The sequence below is a fragment of the Microcebus murinus genome, chromosome 1 (genome assembly GCF_040939455.1).
Source record: "Microcebus murinus isolate Inina chromosome 1, M.murinus_Inina_mat1.0, whole genome shotgun sequence".
NCBI lineage: Eukaryota > Metazoa > Chordata > Mammalia > Primates > Cheirogaleidae > Microcebus > Microcebus murinus.
Window position 1 is genome coordinate 104,655,632 of NC_134104.1, and position 26,643 is coordinate 104,682,274.

A 26,643-nucleotide genomic window follows, 5' to 3' on the forward strand; every position below is an offset into this window, starting at 1 on the left:
GAAAAATCCTTGTGCCCAGTAAAATATACTAGGAATTTCAGAACAGGCCACTTTGTACTTCAAGATTTCTTGGAATTTCTTTAATTCAGTAGTGGGCATCTGCCTGTACACCACTTCCTATAACTCTCCTTGAGAAACTTTATCATCTTTTCTAAAATTTAGTTTGATAGATTCTTCCCTCAAAAAAAACCACAAACACAGTTATCATCTATAAAAGCAAAATATTTCCTTCTGATTAAGCCTATTTGTTCCTAGGGTAGTGATTTGTATTAATTAAAAGTTCATGTGGCAAGATCATCTCCAAAGCTCTCCTGAGACAGCCTAAAGACGAACACATCCACACTCAGGATATGCAAAGTATTTCTCATATCCAAAATGAGGCTTTATCAAAGGGCACATGATATTTACAAAAGGAGGAAGCAGTGCATAAAAGCATACACTCTACAAACAAATATGGCGATATTCTTAAAAGACCAGGTTGATTAGAAACACAACAGTTTTTAGCAAAGCAGAAAAAGTTTATAATGCTATACAGACATTTGAGACATGCATTCAACAACCCAGAACTCAGGATAAAAACCAAAAAGCAAAAAACAAAACAAAACAAAACAAAGCATCAAAACAAACAAAAGCATCAAAACTAACAAACAAAAAAACCTCAACGACGTCAAAAAGACAAGAAAAAGAAGATGAACTGGGACTTCTTTGTTACTGTCCTCTCTTTGCACCTCCTGGTTACTGTTTTGGTCCAATTTACAAGTTAAAAAAGATGACATGTTAGTCAAAGGTACCTGTTTCCAGTTAAAAATAATTCCTCTTCAGACAGAGAAATTGTGTAATAGGTAGGGCCTTAAACAGTAACATTCGCATAGGTATTGTAGGCATTTCCAAAGAAATGAAAGTCAAAGAGATGTATATGCTATAATATCATCATTCAAGATGGCTCAAGTCCTGAAAAGTCTTCAGCATAAAGTAGTTTCACTATTAAGTTGCCTCCAACAGAATTCAAGATCAAGAGTTCACAGGAAACTAATATAAACTGATGTGAATAAACTACTTAAGTCTCTTTTTCCCTCTTAATTTTCCAAGTTCATATTTTCTCAATGTTTGCCTAAATATAAACAACTGCTAGTATATTTCATAGATGCTTTCAATCTTTGTCTTTTGGGGATAAAGACAGAAAAAGTAGATAAACTTTAAAAAAAAACGTTTATTAACTGTTCTATTAAGCAATGACAACTACGATGCCATTGATTCAGAGCTAGGGTGGTTGTTTGACTCAGTTTATGCCTGTCGTCCTCTCAAATGTCCAGTTCGAATGATAAACTACAGCTACCCTGCTCATAGCTAGCTGTGTGATTTCATCTCAAGTGTCCATTTCCACATATCTGCACAGCTGTGTCACTGAATATGTCTGAACAGGGACTTCTGCCCACTGTTTGGACTTCTGATCCAAAATATTAATAGGATACAGAAAACATATCGGCCTGTTTGTTTTTTAACTGATTTACCATTAATCACCCAATATCATTATTTTATCTAGTCTATTAAACGTCTGCATTATATAATAAATAATGTAGGTGTTTATAACTTTTTTGCTACTCTTTTAGTGAATTTAATATTAAAAAAAACTTGACTCCATTTAACAGTAGTGAAGTAAGTTGATTATTTATCCTTGTTGGCTACCATTCAAACCCAGTGGAACAAAGACTGGAAGAAAAGAAAGGGAAAAAATGGAACAAAAACTGAAAAGCAGCTCACTTGCTGGCTCATGTGTTCTCCCACACACTTAAATATCATGAAGGTTCAATATAATCATGAGTATCTCTCCCTCTCTGAATATCGAATGGAATTTATTCTCCTTATGTCAGCCAGCACCTGCTATCTGTCATCCTAATTCAGAACAACAACTCTGTGTTAAAAGGATGTACCTGAGCAGGAGGAGAGGAGACTCTATAGCCAGATGCAGCTATTTACAGCCCCATTTCCCTGTTCTGCTTACTCACCAGTGGCCAGTAAGGAGGCTGAGCTGGGGTGGGAAAGAAACCCCTTTCCTGAGGGAAGTTGATGCTAATCAGACTTCCCCATGTTTGTCTCGATCATTTAACAAACATATGGTTTACATAGTCTCTGAAACAATTTGGATCATGTAATTAGGAAGTTAAATTGCTCCGAAAAAGGCAAATGGAAAAACCACCTTTCCTTGCATGGAGAAGTTTATATGGAGACTTCCTTTGATTGTCTTATATGTGCTTCAGGTTAACCAGCTGCTCATCAAGGCCGTCTGCTCTGTGCAAGCAGCGGCTGCCATCAGGTGCAGCTATCGAATCAAATCTATGTAAGTCTGTTGCTCCGTGTGCAAACAATGATGGGTCTCCCTGTCAAAACACACTTTAAAGACCTAGTAACCTCTTTTGAGATTTCTTCTTCTTCTTTTTTTTTAACAAAATAAAGAACTACTAGCAGAGAACAGGATAAGATGGTAAACACATACTTCAATTGTGCCTCCTGGAAGGTATTCTTTGTTAAGCAGCTCAGACTGTTTGGTTCTACTATAAATAACATAACATCATGGGTAAAAGAAAATGATACACTTTATTGTGAATAGTGGCTTTCTTAATTAAAGAGATTATTACGGAGCACTTTATAACTTTCTGCCTCATAATTTTTATAAAGATAGGAATTTTTCATTTGGGGCATAGATTTATTATTTTCAAATCAGGAAAACATTTAAAAACTGCATACAACAAACATACATTTTAAAAATACCAAAACTATATACATACATATGCAGTAGTGAGCACAGGAATAACAGAGACCAACTTCCTCACAGTAGTTACTCTAGGAAGGAGGAGGAAGAAGGGATAAGGGGAGGGATTTTGAATAATCTGTGCTATTTTATATCTTTTTTTGTTTGTTTAAAAAAGGGGATCTAGTGAGAAATTAGTATCTATTAAATTTGGATGATAGGTATGTTACAGTTTGATGATTTTCTGCATGGTTGAACTATTTCCCAAGTAAAAGCAAAAAATAATTTTTTTAATAAAAAAATGCATAGATATTAAAATGATCATCACTCTATGTGTCTGTGGATGCTTAAGGATGTAGACGAAGTAACTACTGAGTATTGGAATGTCTCTTCTGCCCTACTAACAACTGACTACTCGCAGATGACATCACTGACTGAAAATATACCACAAAGTGAGAGTGAATTCAGTCTAGTGGTTAGATTGAAAAAAAAAAAATGCTTTCCTATATGTGAACAATACCCAATGAGAAAATATAATGAAGAAGTCACCTTATTCCTAATAGCCACTAAATCCTTAAAATATTTAGGATTTAACTTAACAGGGGCATGAGTCAAACGGCGGATGAGTGAAACAGAACAGTGGGTTCAAGAGAGGGCACAGACACGTCTGGGGATTCAGTATACCATAGAGGTGACATTTCAGATCACTGAAGAATTCACGGGTTGCTGAATAAATAATATGGAATAAAATAAATAAATAATATGGAATAATATTGAGACATTTAGGGAAACATCTGAAAGATTTAAAAATGTTGGATCCCAACCTCACTCCTGAAGCCAGGATATTTCCTTGGACCCAGCTCTGGCTACGTGGGAGGCATGAAGAAGAGGTTGGTGATGGGACAGATCTTTCTCCTGGGCGCAGACCTCTCAGGGCCTGCCTCCTGATCAGGGAAGTGCCTTTGCATGCATATGCATATGCTTTAGGGCGAGTTTCTGCCTTAACCTCTAGTAACAAACATCTTAGGTAATTACTAAGCATGAACAGAAACGGGAAACAAGGGGCTCATTGACCAAGATGGACCCAGGAGGAAGAAACAAAGAATGGTGAGGGGAAAGTAAAAGGAAAGGTTAGATTGCAAAGGCCAGCTTTCCCATAGCCCGTTTCTCTCAGCCCTGGCTGTGAGAAGTCTCGTGTACCCCTTGCATTGTTTTGGAACTCTCTTTTATAGCCCAAATCTGACAGATGGAAACCCACACAGCACTTCCAATTCTTCCTTTTGTACAAGAGTTAAATTAAATTTAAAAGGAATGATATGATGATCAAGATTTATCCAAAAAACAATTATTTTCCACATATATCCTCAAGATAGTGACACTTATTTTTTACCTAGTCAGTAGTTCCCTTTCCATAGGCTTTTTTGAAAATATTCATACAGCTTCTCTGCCCTAAAAAAAACCTTTACTAGAGTCTGCTGGTGCCAAGACAAATGTCTCCTAAGCTAGCAGCTGCCTGTGTTTTCTCAGTGTGCTTACAGGCCAGTGAAATGGCTCTGCAAGGCCACCAGGGCCCAAACAGCCCACCAAATTCAGTGCTTTCGATTTTACAACTATTCTTCCCAGTTGCGCAGAATTTGATGACACTGAAATCTCATCTTCTTCTTCTTATGCCTTTTGTGACATTCCTAAGCCACCTTTCTTTGGGCTCACTGTCCAAGGTCCTCTCCCAGACCCCTCTGCATACAGATTTAATGGCTTTTCCATTCTGCCAGTAGTGCTGATACATAGGAGTCCGTGGGGTTTTATGAGATCAAAAGAAATTCTTCCTATTTTCCTCCAAGATATGTATGACATATCTGCAAATTTCTCTGCAAATTTCAACTTGTTTCCCTTCTTTATCTAAAAACATGATTCCTAAGTCCTCACACTTGATCTTGTGCTTAACTGCAATAAAAATACTCTAGTTAAACTTCGCTGGGATGGAGGACATTGGACGGTGCTTAAATTTATTTCAAGGGATTAAAACACCTTTTCACCTGATTGAGGTAGATTTCAATTTTATAGTTTGGATTTAGGATTATACTACAAAGTTTTGGGGTTTTAAAGTAATGAAGTATAGTATACTAGGGAAGAATACAGACTTGATTCGAAATGTCTGGTAAGAAATCCAATTCTATCACTCAATTGCTTTGTCAACTTGAGTAAGTTACTGATCCTCTCTGTCTTCTCATCTGTAAAATGGGGACAACAATTCCAACCTCACTGGATTATTGTGAGGATTAAATAAGATAATACATGCATTACCTCATTGTGTGTAAAGCTCTTACTTACAATCATGCCTACCTTACAGTAAATACTCAGTAAATGTTAGCTATTATTTTTTATTTCCCTAATAGTACAATATCCATTTAAAATGCCTGACATTCTGTTAAAAGCCTGATAATTACATGTTCTTTGCAAAAGCATAAGTGGATTAAATATAATTAATGCTAAATACCCATGTCAAGAAATTCATAATTTGGCAAGCACTTTGACCAGCAAAACAAGGCACAATATTGAGGTGAAATTAATTTCAAAGCCTTACTTGTTCAGTTCCTCAAAATAATTCTGAAGATTAACAAACATGCCATAAGTGTCCTATTTCATTGTCAATAATATAACAAATAGTGGAGATGAGGAACACATTTGTCGGTAAGATTAAAAAAAGAAGGCAAGTGATCCACAACAGGACCAGGAAGCCCCTAATCCCTTTACCGCAGATTGCCAGATTCCACGGCCCAGCACCCCTGTAGCCGCCCATGAGATGCCCCAAACCCATTGCTTTTGACAAAGAGAAGATGGGCAGCTCCGAGAGACTATCAGCACCTTACTGAGGCTTTTTCTCCCTGGGATAACCAGAACTCAGCAAGCTCTGAAGAGCAAGAAGGCAGCTTCTTAAGTGGGTAAAAAGCTACTCCAAATTACAGAGCAACCCCACATCCCTCCACACTCCAATTCAGGAATACCACCCCTGACTTAATTCATTTTTCATCCACAATGTTGTTTTGTCTCCTAATCAACTGCGAGGGATGTTACAAGATCACTACCACAAAAGCATACACATGATTCACAGCAATTTATAAAAGAAAGAATAAAAGGAGACCCATAGCTCTCCATCACTCCCTTGCTGTCTGACGTGGGTCTGATGGGGAGGGAAAGGCATGGAGCTAAAGGCATGCATTCCTACAGTGCTCTTATTCTGGAGGCCTTAAATCCAGGTCTGGTGCCAGAGTGTGCCACAACCTTCAGCTGTGTAGCAATGGGATAAAAGTTTTAAACCAGTTTTTTTAAACAATAAAATATTCTAGAGGTAGAAGGGAAGTAATTTGATTTATGGCAAGATCTTCAGAGACAGAAGCACCACACTGACATCAGTTACAGTCAGTATGTATCAGTCACTCAGCAGGGACTGTGCACATTCACCGTGGTAAGAGCTCTATGTGCATTATCTCATTTAATCTGCACAGAAACTCCATGATGATGATGACGTTATTAGACCCGTTTTATCCACAGAACACTGAGGCTCTGAGAGATTAAAAGTAACTTGCTGAAGGACACATGGCCAGGATTTGAGCCCAGTTCTGTCTGTCTGACCCCAGGCATTGACGTCATGCTTCTCAGTAGAGGCAGCTTTCAACACTGGATGGCAAGTCAACTCTCCTTACAGACTGGGAGGACACAACACCTCACAGTGTCAAAGAAATCAAGCATGCATGGGGTGGTGTGAGAAAAAAAGAAGAGGAAAAAGAAAATGGAGCTCTCATGTCTTTTCCACCTATCTCACCATCTTGAGTTTAGAACCAAATGCCACAACAGTTAGAAACAACCAAGTTTTAGGTTCCAGGAGTCAAAGAGCTTTGAATCAGTCTTATTGCCCTTCCTTTATCCAAGACACTCTTAAAGTTAATTTCCTGAGGAAGGAGTTTTATTCTACAGAGGAAGACAGATAGTATCAGGTGACTAGAAGTTTTTATAATGGGAAAGAGCATTCTCATGGAAAAACTCAAAAATGGGCACCAAACCAGGCCATGACCCTTTTCAGAGAGCCTGAGCAGCTTTAAGCCACTGGGCATTTTAAACTACTTGGGAAAATGCAAGTTCCAACTTAAGTCTCTGATCTAATGACAATGACCTGGTAGTCTTCTATTATAGAAAATTATTTTTATAAAACCTGAGGATTTGTAACATGTCACAGAGCTCAAGTTATGTCAATATATACAATGTTTATGGAAGCAGGAATCAGGAAGTGAAACTCTCCTGCCTTAAATGTCCGCAGGAAGGAAATGTTATGAAAAGAAAACTCTTCCCCGGATTCCGATGCTGGATCAGCTAAAAGTAGAGGAAAACCTGCAAATACAATTTGGTAGTGGCTCCAGTTTTCTCCTACATCCAATAAAACTGTAAGAATACTCAACAAAAATTTGCTTTGGAAAGGGCGTTTATCAAAATCAACAAAAAGGTATAAATTTCTAGGTTATTTTTCCCAATAACATTGTAGGATGAGGGAAAATGTGAAAACATTCTAGAAAAATGAAATCAAGAAGTGATGAAAACAAAGAAATTGAGTCTCTGGTATCAGAGACTCAGATTAAAATCCTGGCTCTGCTGAAAGATCTTAAAAAGGTGTTTTATCTCTTTTTTCCTCAGTGTCTTCATTTGTAAATTGGTAATAATACTAGGTTACTGTGAAAATTCATTGGTATGTTGCATATACACTTTGAGCACAGTGAACGGTACAAGGTATATGGCTCAATAATATAGGCTCTTATCACCTTATTAATATTACTACTGATCTAACCATAAGGAATACCTAAGAACATCATGGCCAGACCATTTAGGGGCAGAGGATTGAGGAGAAGAATGAAAAACAAACTAGGAGATGATTTCATTTACTGTTATAGATAACAAAACTTCGCCAGCTTTCAGCATTCTTTTGGTATTGTGCCCAATGCCCAGATCAGGCCCACCTATCTGCACGCTCTAAATGTGTTGAAGGGCACACCAGGACTGGTGGGAGCAAAAGGGCATGACCACTGACTGCACCATACCTGGATGATCAGTACCAGTCAAAAGGAGGCACAGCACGTTCTAAATCTCCAATCACTTCTGTCTCCTTTGAAACCAATGCCCCCATCCCATTTATCCTATAAGGTGTTAGTCAGTACTTTTAAATAGCTCTTTCTGCTTCCCAAACTAGTTGTATGTTAATAGGTGTTCTGTGGAAAAGGGGATTTTCTACTCGTGGCTGGAATTTTCTATAATCAGCTGCCATCCTCTCCTGCTTCCTTGGCCATCAAGCCCCTATGCGCCCTGCCCCATGGGGATGCATCAGGACTGAACTAAAACAAACATGGCTCTCCCATTTCTCTTTGTCAGGTGCTTACTTTCCCAGCCTCCCTTATACTGAGGAGAACTCTTGTGACCCAAGAATGAACCACAAGGTACAAGAAGTCTTCCGGGGACTGTCTGGGAAGGGTTTTTCTCTGCTGATAAAAAGAGAAGCAAAAGCCCTCTATGGGAAGCCTCTGTTCCTCACCCTCATGTTCCTCCACCCTCTGTTCCTCACCTTCCCTCCCATGTCTTTGAGTGAAATTATGATGCCTGGACCTGCGGGAGTCATACACACCCACAGGCTCCCTGGGGGCAAAGTTGAGCACAGAGCACAGTGCAGCCAAAGAATGGAAAGGGGGGCTGGGGTCTGGATTGGAAATGGAGAGGGGAAATCTACTGGACATGGATTGGCCGTGCTCGGCCTTCATGTGCTGTCAGAGAACTCTTTATAGCTTTAGCCACTATTGTTATTTGGGAATTCTGTTGCCTGCAGCCAAAAGCCTGCCTATATGATCCAACAGTGAATCTCCCAAAGGGGAATAGAGTATTTAGGGTTTCCCAAACTCCCCTGACTACTTAGTTTTTGTTTCATGTGTGTGTATATGTGTGTGTGTGTGTGTGTGTGAGAGAGAGAGAGAGAGAGAGAGAGAGAGAGAGAGAGAGAGAGAAAGAGAGGGGAATTCAACATTTTTATTGCTTAAACCCTTTTGTATGAGTATACTTCTACTGGTAGCCCAAAACATTAGTTGATACAATAATACAAAACAAAAACAAGCAAAAAAATTTTCCTATATAAGGCACAGTTTTGCAAATAGTCTTAAAGGTTTTTCAAATTGAGGTTATGTGGCATTTACAGATAAGTATATGGGTCAAATTTCAGAGGATGGTGAGAAGCCATGTGCTAAACAAACCTCCAGATTTGTGCCTGGTGAAATTAAATAATTAAACACATTTATTTACCTTTTTACGAAGATGGCACTTAAAGTGAAGAAAGAAGCCCCTTCCTTTCTCAAAGCCTAGCTTTGAAGATCAAGAAGGCAGTAATGAAACGTGTCCACAGCCACAGAGAAAAGATCCACACATCACTCATCTTCCAGTGGCCAAAGACCCTGTGGCTCTGAAAGCAGCCCAAATATCCTCAAAAGAGTTCCCCCAGGAAAACAAGCGTGACCACTATACCATCACCAAACTCTCTCTAGCCATTGAGTTGGCCATGAAGACAGAAGACAACAGCACACTTGCATTTGCTGTAGATGTCAAGGCCAACAACAAGGACCAGACCAAACAGGCTGCAAAGGAGCTCTGTGACATTGATGTGCTCAAGGTCGGCACCCTAATTAAGCCTGATGGAGAGAAGAAGGCATAAGTCCACTGGCTTTTGACTATGATGCTTTGGATGCTGCCAACAAAACTGGGATTATCTAAACTGAGTCTAATTGCTAATTCTAAATATACCTTTTTCTCAGTATAAAAAATTATATATATACACAGTAGAATATATATAATATATATAACAATATATGTATATATACACACAGTAGAATACAAAATCACATTATCTTTTAAAAATGAAAGAATTCAAAGAGATTCTAGCATAGAGATAATAGGAAAGGGGAGTCTGCCCCCCAAATAATGCGTTCATTCAAAATGTTTATACTTGACTGCCTACATGATTTGTTCACAGTCAACAAATATTTATTAAATGATCATTATGGGCTACGTGCTTGGTTACACATTGAGGATACAAAGGTCAACAAGACTGACATGGACACGTAGTTAACAGTAAATGTTATGGAAGGAAAATACATGGTTTTATGGGACCACAGAGCAGCAGAAATAAACCCACTCTAGAGAGCTGGATAATAACTCCCAGTGGATGTGACAATTAAAGGACGAAAGGGACTTTGCCATAAAAGGCCTGAGGTGGGGTAAGGTTAGTAGGGAAGGAAAAGCACTCCAGGCAGAGAGAGGAAAACATGCCAGGCCTTGCTGGCTAGGAAGGTGGGTGGTTCAAGGACCTGCAAAAGGGAGTGGGTGGTATTCAGTGAGGCATTTATGCCAAGTGCAAGGTAAGACTGTGGAAGGGGTTTCTGCAAGAGAGAAACTCAGTAGATTTGTCTTTTAAAAAGCATACTCTGGCTGGGGAATGTAAAATGGATTGGGGTGGGGGTGGCTTGAATCCAGTTAGGCATGTCTTATAGGCAGAGTTTGAGGTGGCTGGCACAAGGGTGGTGGCAATGTGAGAGGAGAGAAGACTGGTGACTGACCGGATACGAAGTGCAGTGACGCAGAGGGAGAGTCTAGGTAACCGTGCAGGTTTACTGTGGAGCAAGTAGGTGGATGAAGGTGCCTTTTACTAAGAAGGGAATAAACCCTGGAGAAGGAACAGATTTGAAAGAGAAGATCTGGCCATCAAGGTAACCTATGAGACCGCCACATAGAGGTGTTCAAGTCATGAGACCATAATGACATTCAGAAATCTATGAAAAATGGCATGAATTAATGTTTAAAATGTGTGTTCTAGAACTAGCTTAAGACATTACAGCACACTTCTTAATTACATGCTTAAGTGAAGTAATGGAGATGGGACAGGGGTGTGTAGTGGGTTGAACTGTATCCTCCAAAGGGGTATGATGAAGACCTAATCTCCCAGAACCTTGAATGTAACCTTATTTAGAAGTAAGTTATTTGCACACATAATCAAGTTGAAAGTCATACTGGATTAGAGTGGGCCCTAAATCCAATAATCCAATCCTAATATCTTTATAAAGAGAGGGACATTCAGAGACACAGAAAGACAATGGAGAGAAGGTCATATGAAGACACAGACAGGGACTGGCATCATGCTGCCACAAGCCAAGGAACGCCAGGAAGCCACCAGGTGCTGGAAGAGGGAAGGAAGTATTCTTTCATAGAGCCTTCTGAAGAAGACCCTGTCAACACCTTGACTGGACTTCTGGCCTTGAGAACTGTGAGATAGTAAATTCCTATTGTTTTAAGCCACTCCCTTTGTGGTACTTCAATATAGCAGCTGTAGGAAATTAATACAGGGAAGAAAATTTTTCTTTTGGCTTTAAGCAAAATTGGGAGGGAAGGCCTAAGCTAGGTATAAAGGACTAAATGAGAAAAATAAGACAATTAACTATCTTACAAAATAAATCTTCTGGGAGTTTGAACTTATTTAGGTATTGGATCCACTTTCTGTATTTTAAAACTAGACACCATAAGGTTATACATGTAGGTGTATTTTGTAATCAGGCAATTATAATAAGTTGTTATTAGGCACAAATGGATATTATAGTAAGTTATTATTCATCAAACTATGAGTACAACTCGACAACCTATTACTTTTATAATACGACATTACTATTATTACTGTGCCAGGTCTGATAGATTTATACATCTTCATTACTTTAAAGGCAAGGCTAGTTTAGTGTGCCATCACTCTAGTACAGTGGTTCTCAACGGGGAGCTATTTTGCCCCCCAAAATGCCCAGAGACATTTTTGATTATCACAACTGTAAGAGAAGTGCTACTGGCAAACAGTGGATAGAGATAGACAGTCTCCCCCCAACCCCAGCAAAAAATCATCAGGCCCAAAATGTCAATAATGCCAAGGTTGAGCAGTCTTCTCTAGTACCCAGGTAACTTCTAGTCAAAGCTTCAAATACCAATGAGTTCTCACTCTCATTGAGAGTAGAAAAACTAATCACGTATCCTTTTGATATTTGGTAGAACAAACAGAATGACTCACAAGCAGCCCAGAGCTATCGAGAACTTTAAACTTTCTTTTAAAGAGCCAGGCACAGTAGTGCATCCATGTAGTCCTACCTACTGGGGGCGGGGGGGGGGGGGGGCGGAGACTGAGGTGGCAGGGGTCACTTGAGGCCAGGAGTTTGAGGCTATAATGTGCTGTGTGCATCTGTGAATAACCATTGCACTTCACCCCAGGCAACATGGTGAGATCCCATTTCTAAAAAATTTTAAAAATTAAACTTTCTTTTAATATTCTAAAAAAGTAAAAATTCCTGTCCTCCAAGACAGCCCCATGACCTCTAACCAAGCCCAGTTCTGCAGGGACTAGCAGTAATACGGGCTCTGCAAAGCTGAGGGGGGCCACACTCCCCAGCAATCGATGGAACATGCTCAGAACCATCTGCCAGTCTGGGCTAGGGGAAGAAGAGTAACTGTCCTCCCGAGCGGCCTCCCCTAGTAGCTGGGAAGCCTCCTGAAGGCTGAAAACCACTGGAGACCCAGCAGCTAGGCTTCTTGACTGAAGCCTGGAATTAAAATTAGGCAGTGGTTGGTTGGATCAGTCCTAAAGAGCTGGCACAGGTAATTATCCTTTATCTGTGCTTCATAGCCAAGCCTAAATTATTGCCTTGCTTAGAGCTGTTGTATCTCCTTTGCTGCCACCTCTGGCATGCAAAGCATTTGCAGTTGCCTCCTTAAAGCTATAGTGTAAATAGGGCTGTGCATACTGTACATTTTTACCCAAGCCTGCTTATCGAGTTTCTGTGGTCAGCTTTTCACCTCACCACATATTCAGGACATAAACAGGTTGGGCCTCCAATGCTATTCTCTAGGTTAAGAGCACCCTAGAAATATGATAAACTAATTTTCAAGGCAAGAAAATCCCAGTTTTGGAAAAGGCAAAATCAGGTACTCAGGTTGCCCACTCCATTGGAGCTATATATCTTGCTCTTTCTTTTATTAACAGCACAAGTTCAAACATACCCAAGTAAATAAATGTGGGATAGCTAGGAGAACAACATTAAATATAATGGCTAAACCACTTGTGGAGGGAAAAGTATGCTGCTAAGTACGATACAATATATATCATAATTCTAACTTTCAAAAGTCAGTATTTATTGAGTAGTTCTGTGTAAGAACAAGAATAAAATTGAGTAATTCTGTATAAGAACAAGAATAAACCACTATACTGGTTCAAATATCCTTAATGTTCTCATCAAGTCACCAAAATCATCATAATCAAAACTACTTTTATATTTAAAATTGTCTTGGTACTGTCAATATACGTTTTATCATTTAAATCAGAAATTTAGATAAAGTTCTTGGTCCACTGAGACAGAACAAATATTTCAACAGCTGGAAGATGTTAAAAGTTCCGGCATTTGAAGAGACATATATAATTACTCTCCCCTAAAAACAAAACATCTTGAAAAAAGCCAAGGAAACAGGCTATCTCATAGGAAACCAACAAAACATAAAAACACAAAAATTATAATTCTTCTCCAATCTTTATAAAATCTACTTTGCTACTATAACATTTAGACTACTCTAGGTAAGAGAACTAATTTGTCCTAGGATACATGAAAACACTATTTCCTGAAGTATAAAATATAATTATCATCATTTTATGTATTTATCATTGTCATATTATGGCAGACCATACAAAGTTTTCATATCAGCTAGACATCCAAGCAGCTGAAATAATTCATAATATGGTCTGATTAAAAGGAGCCAAAATAAAAGCCCAATGTATTTCAATTAATTTGAATTTTCAAGCTACAAAGTCAGCCACTCATAAATAGCATGTAAACAATATTTCATTTATTTTATATTTTCATAAGGATCTGTTTCTATGATTCTCTTCACCTTCCCTACACTGTAGCCCATGAACTACCCTACTTCCATGGTGTGCCATTAATTCAGCTCATCATTTCCTTCATATGTGGAAATAACACACCACAGATTTATGTTTTTACTCTAAATTTGTATTCTAGGAAAGATGGAACATTTATGTCAGTCTAGCAGGAAGATGTTTTACAACCTTACATGTACTGAGTACATTAATAAAGAATGTTCCCTAGAGAAAGGCAGAACTGAGGGTGTGTGCATGTGTGCATGTGTTTTAATAATGGGAATGGTTTGAAAGAAGAAATTCTGTTTAAAAAAAGGCTTCTACAGTATTCCTCCTGGACATCTTCCTAGAGCTGGACATGAATACACAACCAGAAGTCCAAAGTAAGAACAAACACTGTGCCATTCAACTTCCATTCATTTGTTCCATTCAGACGGAAGTCTGGCTAACACCTTCCCAGTCACAGGAGAACTTCTGGACTAACAATCATTACGGGCAGTTGATTTCAAATTAAGTTACGAGAAGCACTGGAGCTGCTCCCTAGCCTATCATCAATAGGACTAATGTTAACCTGTTATACACAAAGGTTCTATGGCAGAAGTTTGAAAAACACTGGATGAGAACATAAGAGTGTTGCCTTCCCATGGGATATGAGAATTAATGATATAAAGGTGCAAAATGCTTAGCACAGTAGGTTGCATGTTGTAAAAGCTCAACAAAGTTTGGTCAGAATTATGATGCTGCTGATTCAAGTCTTAACTCTACAGGTAATTTAAGCACAGATGCAATTACGATTCAATATGTAGGAACTATACATCCAACACCTCCAGCTTTTAAAGGATGACCATTCTAACAAGCATTAGAATGATAGAACTTTAAAACCGGATGTCTAGCCAGCAACACCAGACAAAGACTTACCTCTTCTTCTTGGTGATAATGAGCACGTCGTTAAAGAGAAAGAAGTAGACTTGCTGTTTGGATGTCCTTTTTGAAAAAAGCACAGTGTCTTCCACGTAGGCTGTCAACTCACCTCTTTTTATCAACCACCGGGAAGAGGAGACTAAAGGAAAAGGCTACAAAAAGAGAAAAACTCAGTGCCCAATGCCAAATTAAAGTTATTTTAAGATAATAGAAAGTAAAGTATAAAACATTCAAATGAATGATATATATTATGGTATGCATCATCATTTTATAGGCATATATTAATAACACTTAAATAAACTAGAAGTACAGCACATTCCCCAAGAAAAACTAAAAAAGAACAATTTATCTTCCAATATAAAAAATATTAACTTGTCAATATGAAACTAAAACTCAATGAGAAAATGTTACTGGTTCAATCAAAAATTATGACCCTTCTATTAACTGTCAACTGAAAAAGAAGATTGAAGTAAGCAGTCACTTAAAACTGAGAAGCCTAGTAATGAAATCTATCAGTGTGAACTGCACTTATTTTAAATATCTCGAACCAGAATCTAAACATACAAAAAAACATAGATAACTCTAAGATAACTAACAAGAGACAAATAATAATGCCTGCATTTATAATATGAACTAAAGAGCCTTTTTCAAGAGAAAAAAAAATCTACAAACTTATATTTTATCTACTGATTATCCATTTAACCATATTCTTGAGAACATCTCTTGTTAAGTTTTTGGTAGTTTTTCCCATCGAAGTTCATACCTGAAAACATCATGCCACTTTGGCTATGAAAATAAAGTTCTTCCCCAATAATCCATCATAAACCCATAGAAAAGGTGGTATCCCAGGAATTGCATAGTCTTTTTGTCTTTATTCAGTCTTGTACAAGCCAACTAGAAAATTCTCAGAACCACAGAATAATCCTTATGCTTGATAGCTCTTTTTTTTTAAGTTACCAAAAATGTTTACTGCCCAAAATCTGGTTTAAAAGCCTACATTCATAAAATAAGCAACGAGCATCAAATGTCATCCTTTTCAGGAAATAATGATTAAAAATAGCTAAAGGAAATTGAAGATATTTGAGAGGAAATGACAAGGCTAAGAAAGGATTTCATATTTTTAAAAATTATATCAAGGACTTTCATAAGAAGGTTGCTCATTAGTTAGATACTATATTCCTGAAGGTTTAAAAAGGAAGATAAAAGATTATGGCTAACTCCAAGCTTTTCAAAACCGGCTATTAAGGGAGTTCATGAAGTTTCCAGCTCAAAAAATCTCAATTCAGACAATTAACCAACAAGGACAGCTGAGACCTTAAAGGTCAACAGACAGAGAGATTGCTTAAATAACTCAGGAGAACCAGTCCACACACACAAGAGGTCACCACAAACACTCCTGTGTCAGGCTGGGTCCTGCTGGAGGGCTGTAATTACTGGAAACTCAGAGCTATCTTGCTATTGTGTGTAACCCTACAAGATGAACCAAGGACAGTATTACGGTTAAGTTCCAGTGTACATGACTATTCTTAGTGTAGGGGATGGGGAAGGAAAGGTTTTTCAATTGTTTGATTGTTTTTAAAGTACATTGATTTTTATGGACTCCTCACACATCACTAGGCAAAAATAAATTTCTACCTACACACCTAGAATTGACAGTGGCTTTCAATATTGTCTATGCTTCTTTTGAAAACAAAAATCTGATACTGTAAGTGGTTTATGTTTCAAAGTTATTATTGGGTGACTGAACTCATTCAGATAAGTTTTCTTCAGACTATTAAAATGACCAAAATAAAAGAAATCAAAACCACCCAAAGTGAGCATGAGTGAATTCCTCTAGTAAGGAAGCTCTGAGACTAGAATCCAGGTATGAAGCTAAAACAGAAATTCACAGACAAGGTCTAACCAATACTGAAGTAATGCCTATAGAGAAAAGACGTTTCATTATTTTTTGTGTCACTCAGCATTCTAGAAAACTAGCCTCAACATAAGATATAACTAATTTTATGGGGCAGCAAGAAAAGGAAGAGCTTCTGAAGAGCAAATACTTTTTTTTAAATTGAGATAAAATTTACATAATATAAAATTCACCGTTTCACCACTTCAAACGGTACATATAATTCAATGGTTTTTAGTATATTCACAATGTCATGCAATAATCGTCACTAATTCTAGAATGTTTTCATTACCTCAAAAAGAAATCTGATACGCATATTCCCCATATACAGTCACTCCCACTCCTCCTTTCCCAAGCACATGGCAACCACTAATCTAACTCTGAATTGACCTCTACTGACATTTCACATAAATGGAATTATATAATATGTGACCTTTAATCTGGTTTCTTTCAGTTAGCATAATGTTTCCAAGGTTCATCCATGTCGTAGCACATATCAGAACTTTATTACTTTTTATAGCTGAATAATATTCCATTGTATAGATATGCCATATTTTGTTTATCAATTCATCAGTTGATTTGGGTTATTTCCACTTTTTTGGCTATTATGAATAATGTTGCATGAAGATTCATGTATGAGTTTTTGTTTGAATACCTCTTTTCAGTTCTCTTGGGTATGGAACTGGTGGATCACTGGGTAATCCTGTTTAACGTTTTGAGAAATCACAAGACTGTCTTGAACATAAAGACTTTTTAACACATTAGAGTTCTTCATTTTGTCTGTTATTTCTTGGACTTCTATTCATTAGCAAGGCCCCCAAATATCAACCAGCAAACCCTTCTACCAACCAACACACCGCCACCTTGCTCAATCACAACTTACAGCTTGTGGGGTAGCCTGAGAACCCTCAACTTTTCCATGTGCATATTTTCTATCGGGTCAAACTTTCTATCACAAGACAAAAAATAATTCTTCCTTACTCTATAGAGGCAACTCTTAGAAAAACCTGTGATCTAGAGGGAAAAGACTCTGGATTTGAGGCACCAACTAATCTCTGGTCTTTGATCATCTTGGTTTGGCAACCAGCTTTTTCTCTACAACCGTCACTTCTTTCCTCCCATCTCAGAGGATGAGCTCTCCTACCTCAACACCTTGCTTGCAACTCTAAGACCTTATTCCCTTGATTTCCCCCATCTCATTAGTACTGCTTCCCTTTCTGCAACCTGCAGGATATCCTGAAGACTATTCACTAAAATGGTCCTTAGACTTTGTGCCTCCTCTAGTTACTATCACTGGCCTGTCCTCTTTATAGTCAAGCTTCCTGAATGAAATCCTGTTTAAACTGTTTCACATCCCATTCACTCTGCAACGTGCCCACTATGCCTATGAAACTATTCCAATACAGCTTCTCAATAATCTTTACTGTTTGCTTATTATGAATCAGGTTTGTTTCAAGTCCTTTACATCTCTTAAATAATTTAATCTTCACAAGAACTCCATGAGGGAAAGTATTATTATCAGACTCATTTTATGGTTCAGAAAACCAAGACTTGAAAAGGTAAGTAATAGCCAAGGTTGTATTGTCAGTGTACTAGTAAGTGGTGCAGCTACTATTGCAATTCAGACGGGCTTCAGAACCCATACTCTTAATTTCTACTGGCTTCCTAGTGCCAGTCCAGGCATGCTTCCACCCTCTATCATATTACCACTGTTCAGTACATGATGCTCTTCCACAAACTTGCAAATTTAAAAATGAAAAAATGTGTGTGTTTATGCCTACACATATGCCCCCACACACACATAAATTTTATTTAGCCCTCCAAATTAGAAAAATATCCACATTATTACCCTGTCATTGCTAAGAATGTGGATGCCGCAGTCAGACAAAGGTATGAATCCAAACTTCACTGCATCTTGGTGTATGACCTTGGGCAAATTATTTAATCTCTCTAGCTTCAGATGCTTCATCTATAAAGTGGGGGTAATAACATTAAACAGAATACTTCATGGGGTTCTTGTGAGAATGAAATGAGACTACATGGAAATGGCACATAGTAAATAACTCAACCAGTATTCTCACAGTAATAGCAGCTGTATAAGTAGCAGCTAAAGTTGTACCATAAACCAAATATGGCCAAAATTGAACTTACTGCATTTCCCCCAACTTGTTCCTCCTCCTGGATTCCCCACCTGAGTGATGGTGTGATTCTGCCCAGCAGCGAGACAGGGCCCGGGGACATCACCACCGGTGGCCTGCTCCCGGCACCCTGTGTGAGAGTCTCCTAACTGGCCTTCCGTCTTGGTCTTACTACTTCCCAACTCAACCTCCACAAAGCTGCTGCAAAAAGTTTCATTGAATAATAAATTCAATATTGTAGTGGTGGCAGAGGGAGGGGGTTAAAAAAAAAAAAAAAAAGCAAGTACTATAAGAAAGTATTAAGTGAAAAGTCTCCTTCCCATCTCTATTCCTCATCCGCCCAGTTCTGCTCACTAACCACTGCCCCTTGCCACAGGGAATGACTGATAACTAATTTCTTCTGTAACTTTCCAGAGATTTCTTATGCAAAAGAAAATTTTGTGTTTTATAATTTCTGTATGAGGACATTATGACTATTAAAGTGAGTGTGTGTGTATTGTTTTCAGCAAGTACACATCATCTTCTGTTTTATGGATCAAGTTTCTGCATCTAAACTGTTACAGTAAGGATGTTATGGTAGAAGAGTCTACGCTGACCTGCAAGTCAGGACGCCTGGACCCTAGTGCTGATTTCACCACTGCTAGCCAAGTGAATCTGCCGACAATTATTTTCTGGGCTTCTTTACCTCATTTATAAAATGAAAGGATGTAGCTACACTATGTCTACGGTCCTTGAACTATATCACATGGCAGAGAATCTGCTCTCAATAGAATACCATGAAATGCTACTCACTATAATTCTACTTCCTGAATTAGAAACACTTTCACTAGGGAAAAATGTGTCCAGTCATTTAAAATTGGTTAATTAAATTTATGTGCTATAAAACTAATAGAATCATAATCACAAACACTCACATCCATTAAGAACTAAGCTGTGAGCCAACAAAGGACTAGCCATGACCTAGATTTGCCATTAACTGTCATTTTCTTCTTCTTTGTTCATCTTGTCATCTGCTCAAGAGCAGTATTAAACAAGGAGTAACAAGCAGCACATATTCAAAAAAGAGTCATAGGAGAAAAACCAACTTGAAAAGAACTGTCCATTAATGATCTGCTTTGCAAATGGGAAAAGGAGTGTCCTTATTTGATTTAGGAGAATACCCTGGTTCAGCTCATGGGATACCATTGTTTTTTAGGACATTTTGAGATTATTGAAGAACTCTCCTTTCAATTTTAAAATTCTATTATTTTAACTACACTTTCTCCCACATTTGGTGTCTTCCTGGGGGGAAAAAATGTGCTTTTTAGATAATACTTAACTTCACAATGTGGAGAAAGGTCACTTTGGTGCAAGCAAGAGCAGAATTGCCCAAAGCATCTGCTACTCCTTCTGCCAGCCTCTCTCTAACCAATTTATGATTCTTCTTTGAAAAGCAAGCTCCTATCCACTTTGTTGTTCTCAACTATCTCTATTTAGATAAGACTTAAGCAAAAGCAACTAATAAACATAAGTAAGAGAATACCTTAATTTTAAATTCCAGCTGGGAATTAATTGTGTACATCATCTCGGTCCTTTCCATCTTCCGGGCTCCTTCATTGCACAGTCGAACCAACTGGGAACAGAATAGTAAGCAGAGTTAAAGGTCAAGGAGAGAGGTACCTCACTTTCAAAAGCAGATTTCCCTCCCAGGAAATAATTAGCACTTGGGAAGCCCCAGAGACTCATAAATGCTCTGTATACACACTATTTTTGCTGAAAATAATGATATTGTTTTCTCAGAATCTATAAAACCCTATCAGTAACCTTCACAAATGACAAAGATTAATTCTCGAGATGTCTATAGTAGTGATTTCAGTTCCCATATAACACTACGAGTCTGGGGGAATAACTCTTGATATTTATGACTTATGCTCAAGAGAGAAAAAGAAATGCTGCCTTATAGAGAAAACAAGTCTCTGGGACTGTATCTCTTCACATGATAGCCTTTTGTATACTTTCAGTATAAAGGTAGAGCAATTCACTTGCCCAGTACATCTTTGCCAGCCTTTCCTGAAAGTACCGGTATGAAATCAAGTGAACAGGAGATTCCTGAAGGAACATACTAGTCTACTATAACTGGGATGTGAAATTCTTGGAAAAAATTAAGTAACATTCCTGGTTTAATTCAACAACCAATTACTACTACCTTCTTATTTTGTCTTCTGTGCAAATTCTTTCTTTTCAATTTCTCAGTAACAACCAAGCAGAATTTATCAAAATCTCTCTTATGTACAAGGTTAGAACTTCTCTAGTAGCTTTTCCTAAAGGCCCTCTCCTCCCTAACTTCTCCTCTCAGGAGGCAGCACAGGATTTGTGGTCCTGGAGGAGAGACCTTCCTGAGCAGTAGCACCTCAGGTAACTTCTCCTTCTTTGCCTCATATATAAATTATTCCAAGTGGTAACGGCAAACATTCACCAATCTCTTATTATGTTCCAGGCACTACAACGAACACTTCAATGCATTTTCTCAGGCAAGCCCCTCACCACCCCATGATAAATGTATTTATGTGCTGTCATCATTTGCATTAAACTGATCAGGAAACTAGAGTTCAAAGATTCAGTAACTTGTGTGAGGTCACACAGCTGGTAAGTGGTCAGGCTGGGAATTGTTCAGAGGCAGCTTGACCTTTCTGCATACAAGGTCAGGCTGTTTTTTTCTCTTAGTGTTTTCCAAAGTGGGTCTGCAGACCACTGATGGGAGAAGAGATGAATTTAAGTGGCTCCCAGATATATTTAATAAATCTTTTAATATAAACATGTATGTTAGAATCATAAACAACTAGCTTATAAAACCCATGATTTTATATTAATAATTAATATTAGCAAGGACAAGAATAAGTAACATAGTGAGTCAATTTAAAGTTAGTTAAAAGAAACAGTACTTCACAGTAAAGTGGTATAAAGACATAACAAATTCAAACGGGGTGGGGGTTATGTAGCTGTAGACAGTTAGGAAGCTTTTGATGCTGTCACTGCCATTGCTCCTCTGTGCCTGGCTATACAGTGTCCTCAGTCACTCCTATGCCTTCTTTATCTTCCTCTCAGCTAGATATTCCAATCAGTAGCTAACCACACCCACATTTTTCCCATCTTAAAATAAATAAACAATGACTCTCTCTCCCTTCCCTTTAAGCTACAGCTCTTTCTCTTTCCACTCCTGCCGGATTCTTGGAAGAGCTACCACTGCTGGCCGGCTGCACATTCACACCTCCCTCATTCCTCAACACATTCCACTCTGGTTTCCACACTCACTACCTGATGGCAAACCCAGTGAACACAGCCATCATTATGTCACTTTATCTTCCAGGAGCATTCAACAGGGTCGACCATCAAATTATCTGCCTTTTGCCAGGCCATTATGGATTTCCTTCTTCTTCTCTGATATGTTTTATTTTGTTTTCTTTTTTTAAGTATCCTTTGCTGGCTCCTTTTCCCTAATAAGACCAGGAATGTTGGCATCCCTCCTGATTGGGTCTCATACTCCTTGCTCTTCTCATTTTACATACTTTCCCTAGGTAATCTCATCCACTCTCCAGCTTCAGATATCACCCCTATGCTCATGGTTCCAAAATCCCATTTCTAATTCAGATCTCCCCTCAGAGCTCTGATTTGTTTATTCAGCCAGCTTGGATGTCTCAATTACATATTACATATTATAATATGTATTACATATTACAATATGTACATATTACAATAGGAATCTCAATTACAACACGTCCAAACTGAAACTCATCAGCTTCTCTCTATGATCCTATAGTAGACAAATAAGAGGATCCCCTTCATTGTCCAAGCAAGACAATGTCCTTCTGTCCCCAATATGCTTACCCAATCAATCCCTGAGCCTACCTCCCCAGTATATAGGTAGACTTGTCTCCACCTTACCATCACATCAGTAGAGGCCCCTGACACCTCTTGCCTAATCAACTATAACTGGTCTCATAACTAGTCCCATCCCATTGTCATCTTCATAACACACAAATTTACACCCTCCATGACGTCTTAGGATAAGACATCCCAATTCCCTAATGTGTTAACAAGGCCCCACACAACTGACTCCCCACTACTTGCTCTATCTCACTCTCTTAGACTGGATTCTAGTCACAAGAAGAACATCCGGTTCTTCAAATTCCCCAGTGCTTTCTTGCCTCCGAGTCTCTACACACACCTGAGACACGCTCTTTCCCCCAGTCCGTAGCTTGCAGCCACTATTGCATTACGTCTCTGCTTAGACACCGCTCCGCACTTCCCTATTATGTGGCCAACCACCACCGATTGTAATTCTATTTAACGTCTGTCTTCTTCACACTGCACATTCCGCCAGCACAGTAACCACATCTCATTCATCATCCAATGTACAGGGGTTGGCATTGTGCCTGGCACAGTGGTTATACTTAATGAATATTTATTAAATAAAAAAACTTCAATAAAGTTGCAGGACACAAAATCAACATACAAAAATCAGTAGCATTTTTATATGCCAACAGTAAACAGTCCAAAAAAGAACCCAAGAAAGTAATCCCATTTACAATAGCTACATATAAAATAAAATACCTAGGACTAAGCTTAACCAAAGAAGTGAAAGATCTCTATAATGAAAACTATAAAACATTCGTGAAATAAATTGAAGAGGACACCAAAAAATGGAAAGATATTCCATGTTCATGGATTGGAAAAATCAATACTGTTAAAATGTACATGCTACTAATCTTCAATTCAATGTAATCCCCATCAAAATACTGATGATATTCATCACAGAAATAGAAAAAAAATCTTAAAATTTATGTGGAACACAAAAAAACCAGAATAGCCAAAGCAATCCTGAGCAAAAAGAACAAAACTGGAAGAATCACATGACCTGACTTCAAATTATACTACTGAGCTATAGCAACCAAAACAGCATGGTACGGACATAAAAACAGACACATAGCCAAGGAAAGAGAATACAGAACCAGAAATAAATCCACACTTAAGTGAACTCATCTTCCACAAAGGTGCCAAGAACATACAGTACGGGAAAGGACAGTCTCTTCAACAGATGGTGCTGAGAGAATGCGATATCCATATGCAGAAGAATGAAACTAGACCCTTTTGCTCACCATATACAAAAATCAAATCCAAATGGATAAAAGACTTAAATCTAAGACCTCTAACTATGAAACTACTAAAAGAAAACATTGGGGAAACACTTCAGGACATTGGTTGGGGCAGTGATTTCTTGAGTAATATCCCCCAAACACAGACAACCAAAGCAAAATTGTACAAATGGGATCACATGAAGCTAAAAAGCTCCTGCATTGCAAAGAAAACAATTAACAAAATGAAGAGACAACCTCAGAATGGGAGAAAATATTTGTAAACTACCCATCTGATCATGGATTAATAACTAGAATATATAAGGAGCTCTACAACTCAACAGGAAAAAAATAAAATGGGCAAATTTGATGGGCAAATCTTTTGCCCATTAAAAAATGGGCAAAAGATTTGAATAGATATTTATCAAAAGAAGACATACAAATGGCCAACAAGTTATGAAAAAATGTTCAATATCATTAATCATCAAAGAAATGCAAATCAAAATTATAATGACACATCATCTCACCCCAGTTAAAATGGCTTTTATCAAAGACAAGCAATAACAAAAGCTGGTGAGGATGTGGAGAAAGGGGAACTCTCACTGTTGGTGGGAATGTAAATCAGTATGAAGAACAGTGTGGAGGGTCCTCATACAACTAAAAATAGAACTACTGTATGACCCAGAAATCCCACTCCTGGCTATATTTCTCTTCCAAAGGAAGAGAAATCAATACATCAAAAAGATTATCTCCAGAGGGGGGGGAAATGGGCATTTATTGAAACCTTAAAATCTGTACCCCCATAATATGCCGAAATAAAAAAAAAAAAGATATCTCCACTTCCACGTTTATTGTAGCATTATTCACAATAGTCAAAATTTGGAATCAATCTAAGTGTCCATCAACAGAAGAATGGACAAAGAAATTGTGGTACATATATTGGAATATTACATAGCCAAAAAAAAGAATGAAATCCTGGCATTTACAACAAGTATGGAACTGGAGAACATTATGTTAAGTGAAATAGCCAAACACAGAAAGATAAATCTTTCATGTTCTCACTCATATGTGGGAGCTAAATATTAAAAACAATTGACCTCCTGGAGACAGAAAGTAGAATGACGGTTACCAGAGGCTGGGAAGGGTAGCGGTGAGAGGGAGTTAATGGGTGAAAATGGCTGTAAGAATCTACGAGTTTACAGTATCAAGCCAACACACTGTCTTCTGAGGTATCTGAATGGTTTGCTGTCTGAGGAGCTATCCAGCAGTTACCTTGCTCACTTCTTTTAAGGCCCTTTTGCAGACTTCGTACTTTGGAGAGTCCTTAGGTGTTTTTTGACATATAGTCTGTAATGAATTCAAAGTGCACAAAATCAATGAATTTATTTCATTAAGTAAAATAAAACCCATGACCAGCCATATCCTCTTATCATAGCAAATTTAACAATGCTGAACACAATATTATAGATAAGCATGAAAACAATATTAAACCCAATTAAAAAATTAGGAAATAATCTTTTTTTTTTTTTTTTGACAGGGTCTCACTCTGTTGCCAGGTTAGAGTGCCATGGCATCAGCCTACTCACAGCAACCTCAAACTTCTGGGCTCAAGCAATCCTTCTGCCTCAGTCTCCCAAGTAGCTGGGGCTACAGGCGTGTGCCACCACACAGCTAATTTTTTTTCTATATATTTTTAGTTGGCCAATTAATTTCTTTCTATTTTTAGTAGAGACAGGTCTCATTCAGGCTGATCTCGAACTCCTGACCTTGAGCTATCCTCCTGCCTCAGCCTTCCAGAGTGTTAGGATTACAGGAGTGAGCCACCACACCCAGCCAGGAAATAATCTTTAAACACACACTCCAAGTAAATCCAGGGAATGGTTAATAAGAAGACAGAACTCAGAGGCAGGGGAGCTGGTTTCAGATACCAGGTCTTTCCCTTACAAGTTATTTGACCTTGGGCAAATCACCAACCCCATCTTTATAATCCTCAGTTTCTCCATCTGTAACATCAGGGGAATGCCAACTATATCACAAGGTTCTTGCAAGGTTTAAATGATAATTTATGTAAAATTCTTTATAAGTGCCTCGCATATAGTAGGCACTCAATAAATAAGAGTTACTTTAATTATCAACATCATAATGGTTATTATTAGAGGTAATTGTGTTTGTAGATGATACAATGTGCATAAAAAGAGCAAGGGAAAAAAAGGCTGGTAGGTTTTCTCTTGATATATTTATACTAAGAAATTTCATTCATGATGGTAAAATCAAGTTCAAAGAGGCAAACTGAATTACATGTAACTCTTGAAACTATACACATTCAAAGCTTAGGGAACCATTTTAGTTGTTAAAAGTATCATTTTAGGCCAGGTGTGGTGGCTCACACCTGTAATCCCAGCACTTTGTGGGGCTGGAGGATCCCTTGAGTCCAGGAGTTCAAAGCTTCAGTGAGCTATGATTGCACCACTGCATTCCAGCCCAGGTGACTCTGTCCCTCCCCTCTCACAAAAAAAAAAAAAAAAAAAAAAAAAAGTGTTCATTTCAATTAACAAGTTTAACTAAATTTCCAAAAGAAGTAAAATTGAAGAAACAACATTTTAAGTACATTCAGAGTCTGTCAGATGGTCAGATTCTTACATATGAAACATGGATTAGGGGAATAGACAATGGGCAGAGGAGGAAAGTAGGTTGGCAGCTGGTAAGCCACTGGTACCTTAAAGGTGGATGAGGGTCAGATCTATAAACCTGAAAGCTGGGTGTCAGGATTGTTACTATATGATAGATGAGAAGCACACAGTGCACCATCTGCAGAGTGCACCATCTGCAGATTTATATTAATGGCTTTTATATTT

The 26,643-nt window shown here is 38.2% G+C and overlaps 1 protein-coding gene across 1 annotated transcript in view; it reads right to left on the minus strand.

The window, feature by feature from the left end:
• The window catches only part of ARHGEF26 (Rho guanine nucleotide exchange factor 26), a 126,056-nt gene that overhangs the window by 18,814 nt on the left and 80,599 nt on the right, over window positions 1-26,643 (minus strand). The window contains exons 9-11 of the mRNA XM_012774383.3: window positions 25,061-25,135; window positions 20,200-20,289; window positions 14,643-14,797 (exon numbers count right to left, since the gene is read on the minus strand). Coding sequence (XP_012629837.1) covers window positions 14,643-14,797; window positions 20,200-20,289; window positions 25,061-25,135 — 320 coding nt within the window. The remainder of the gene's footprint in view (window positions 1-14,642; window positions 14,798-20,199; window positions 20,290-25,060; window positions 25,136-26,643) is intronic.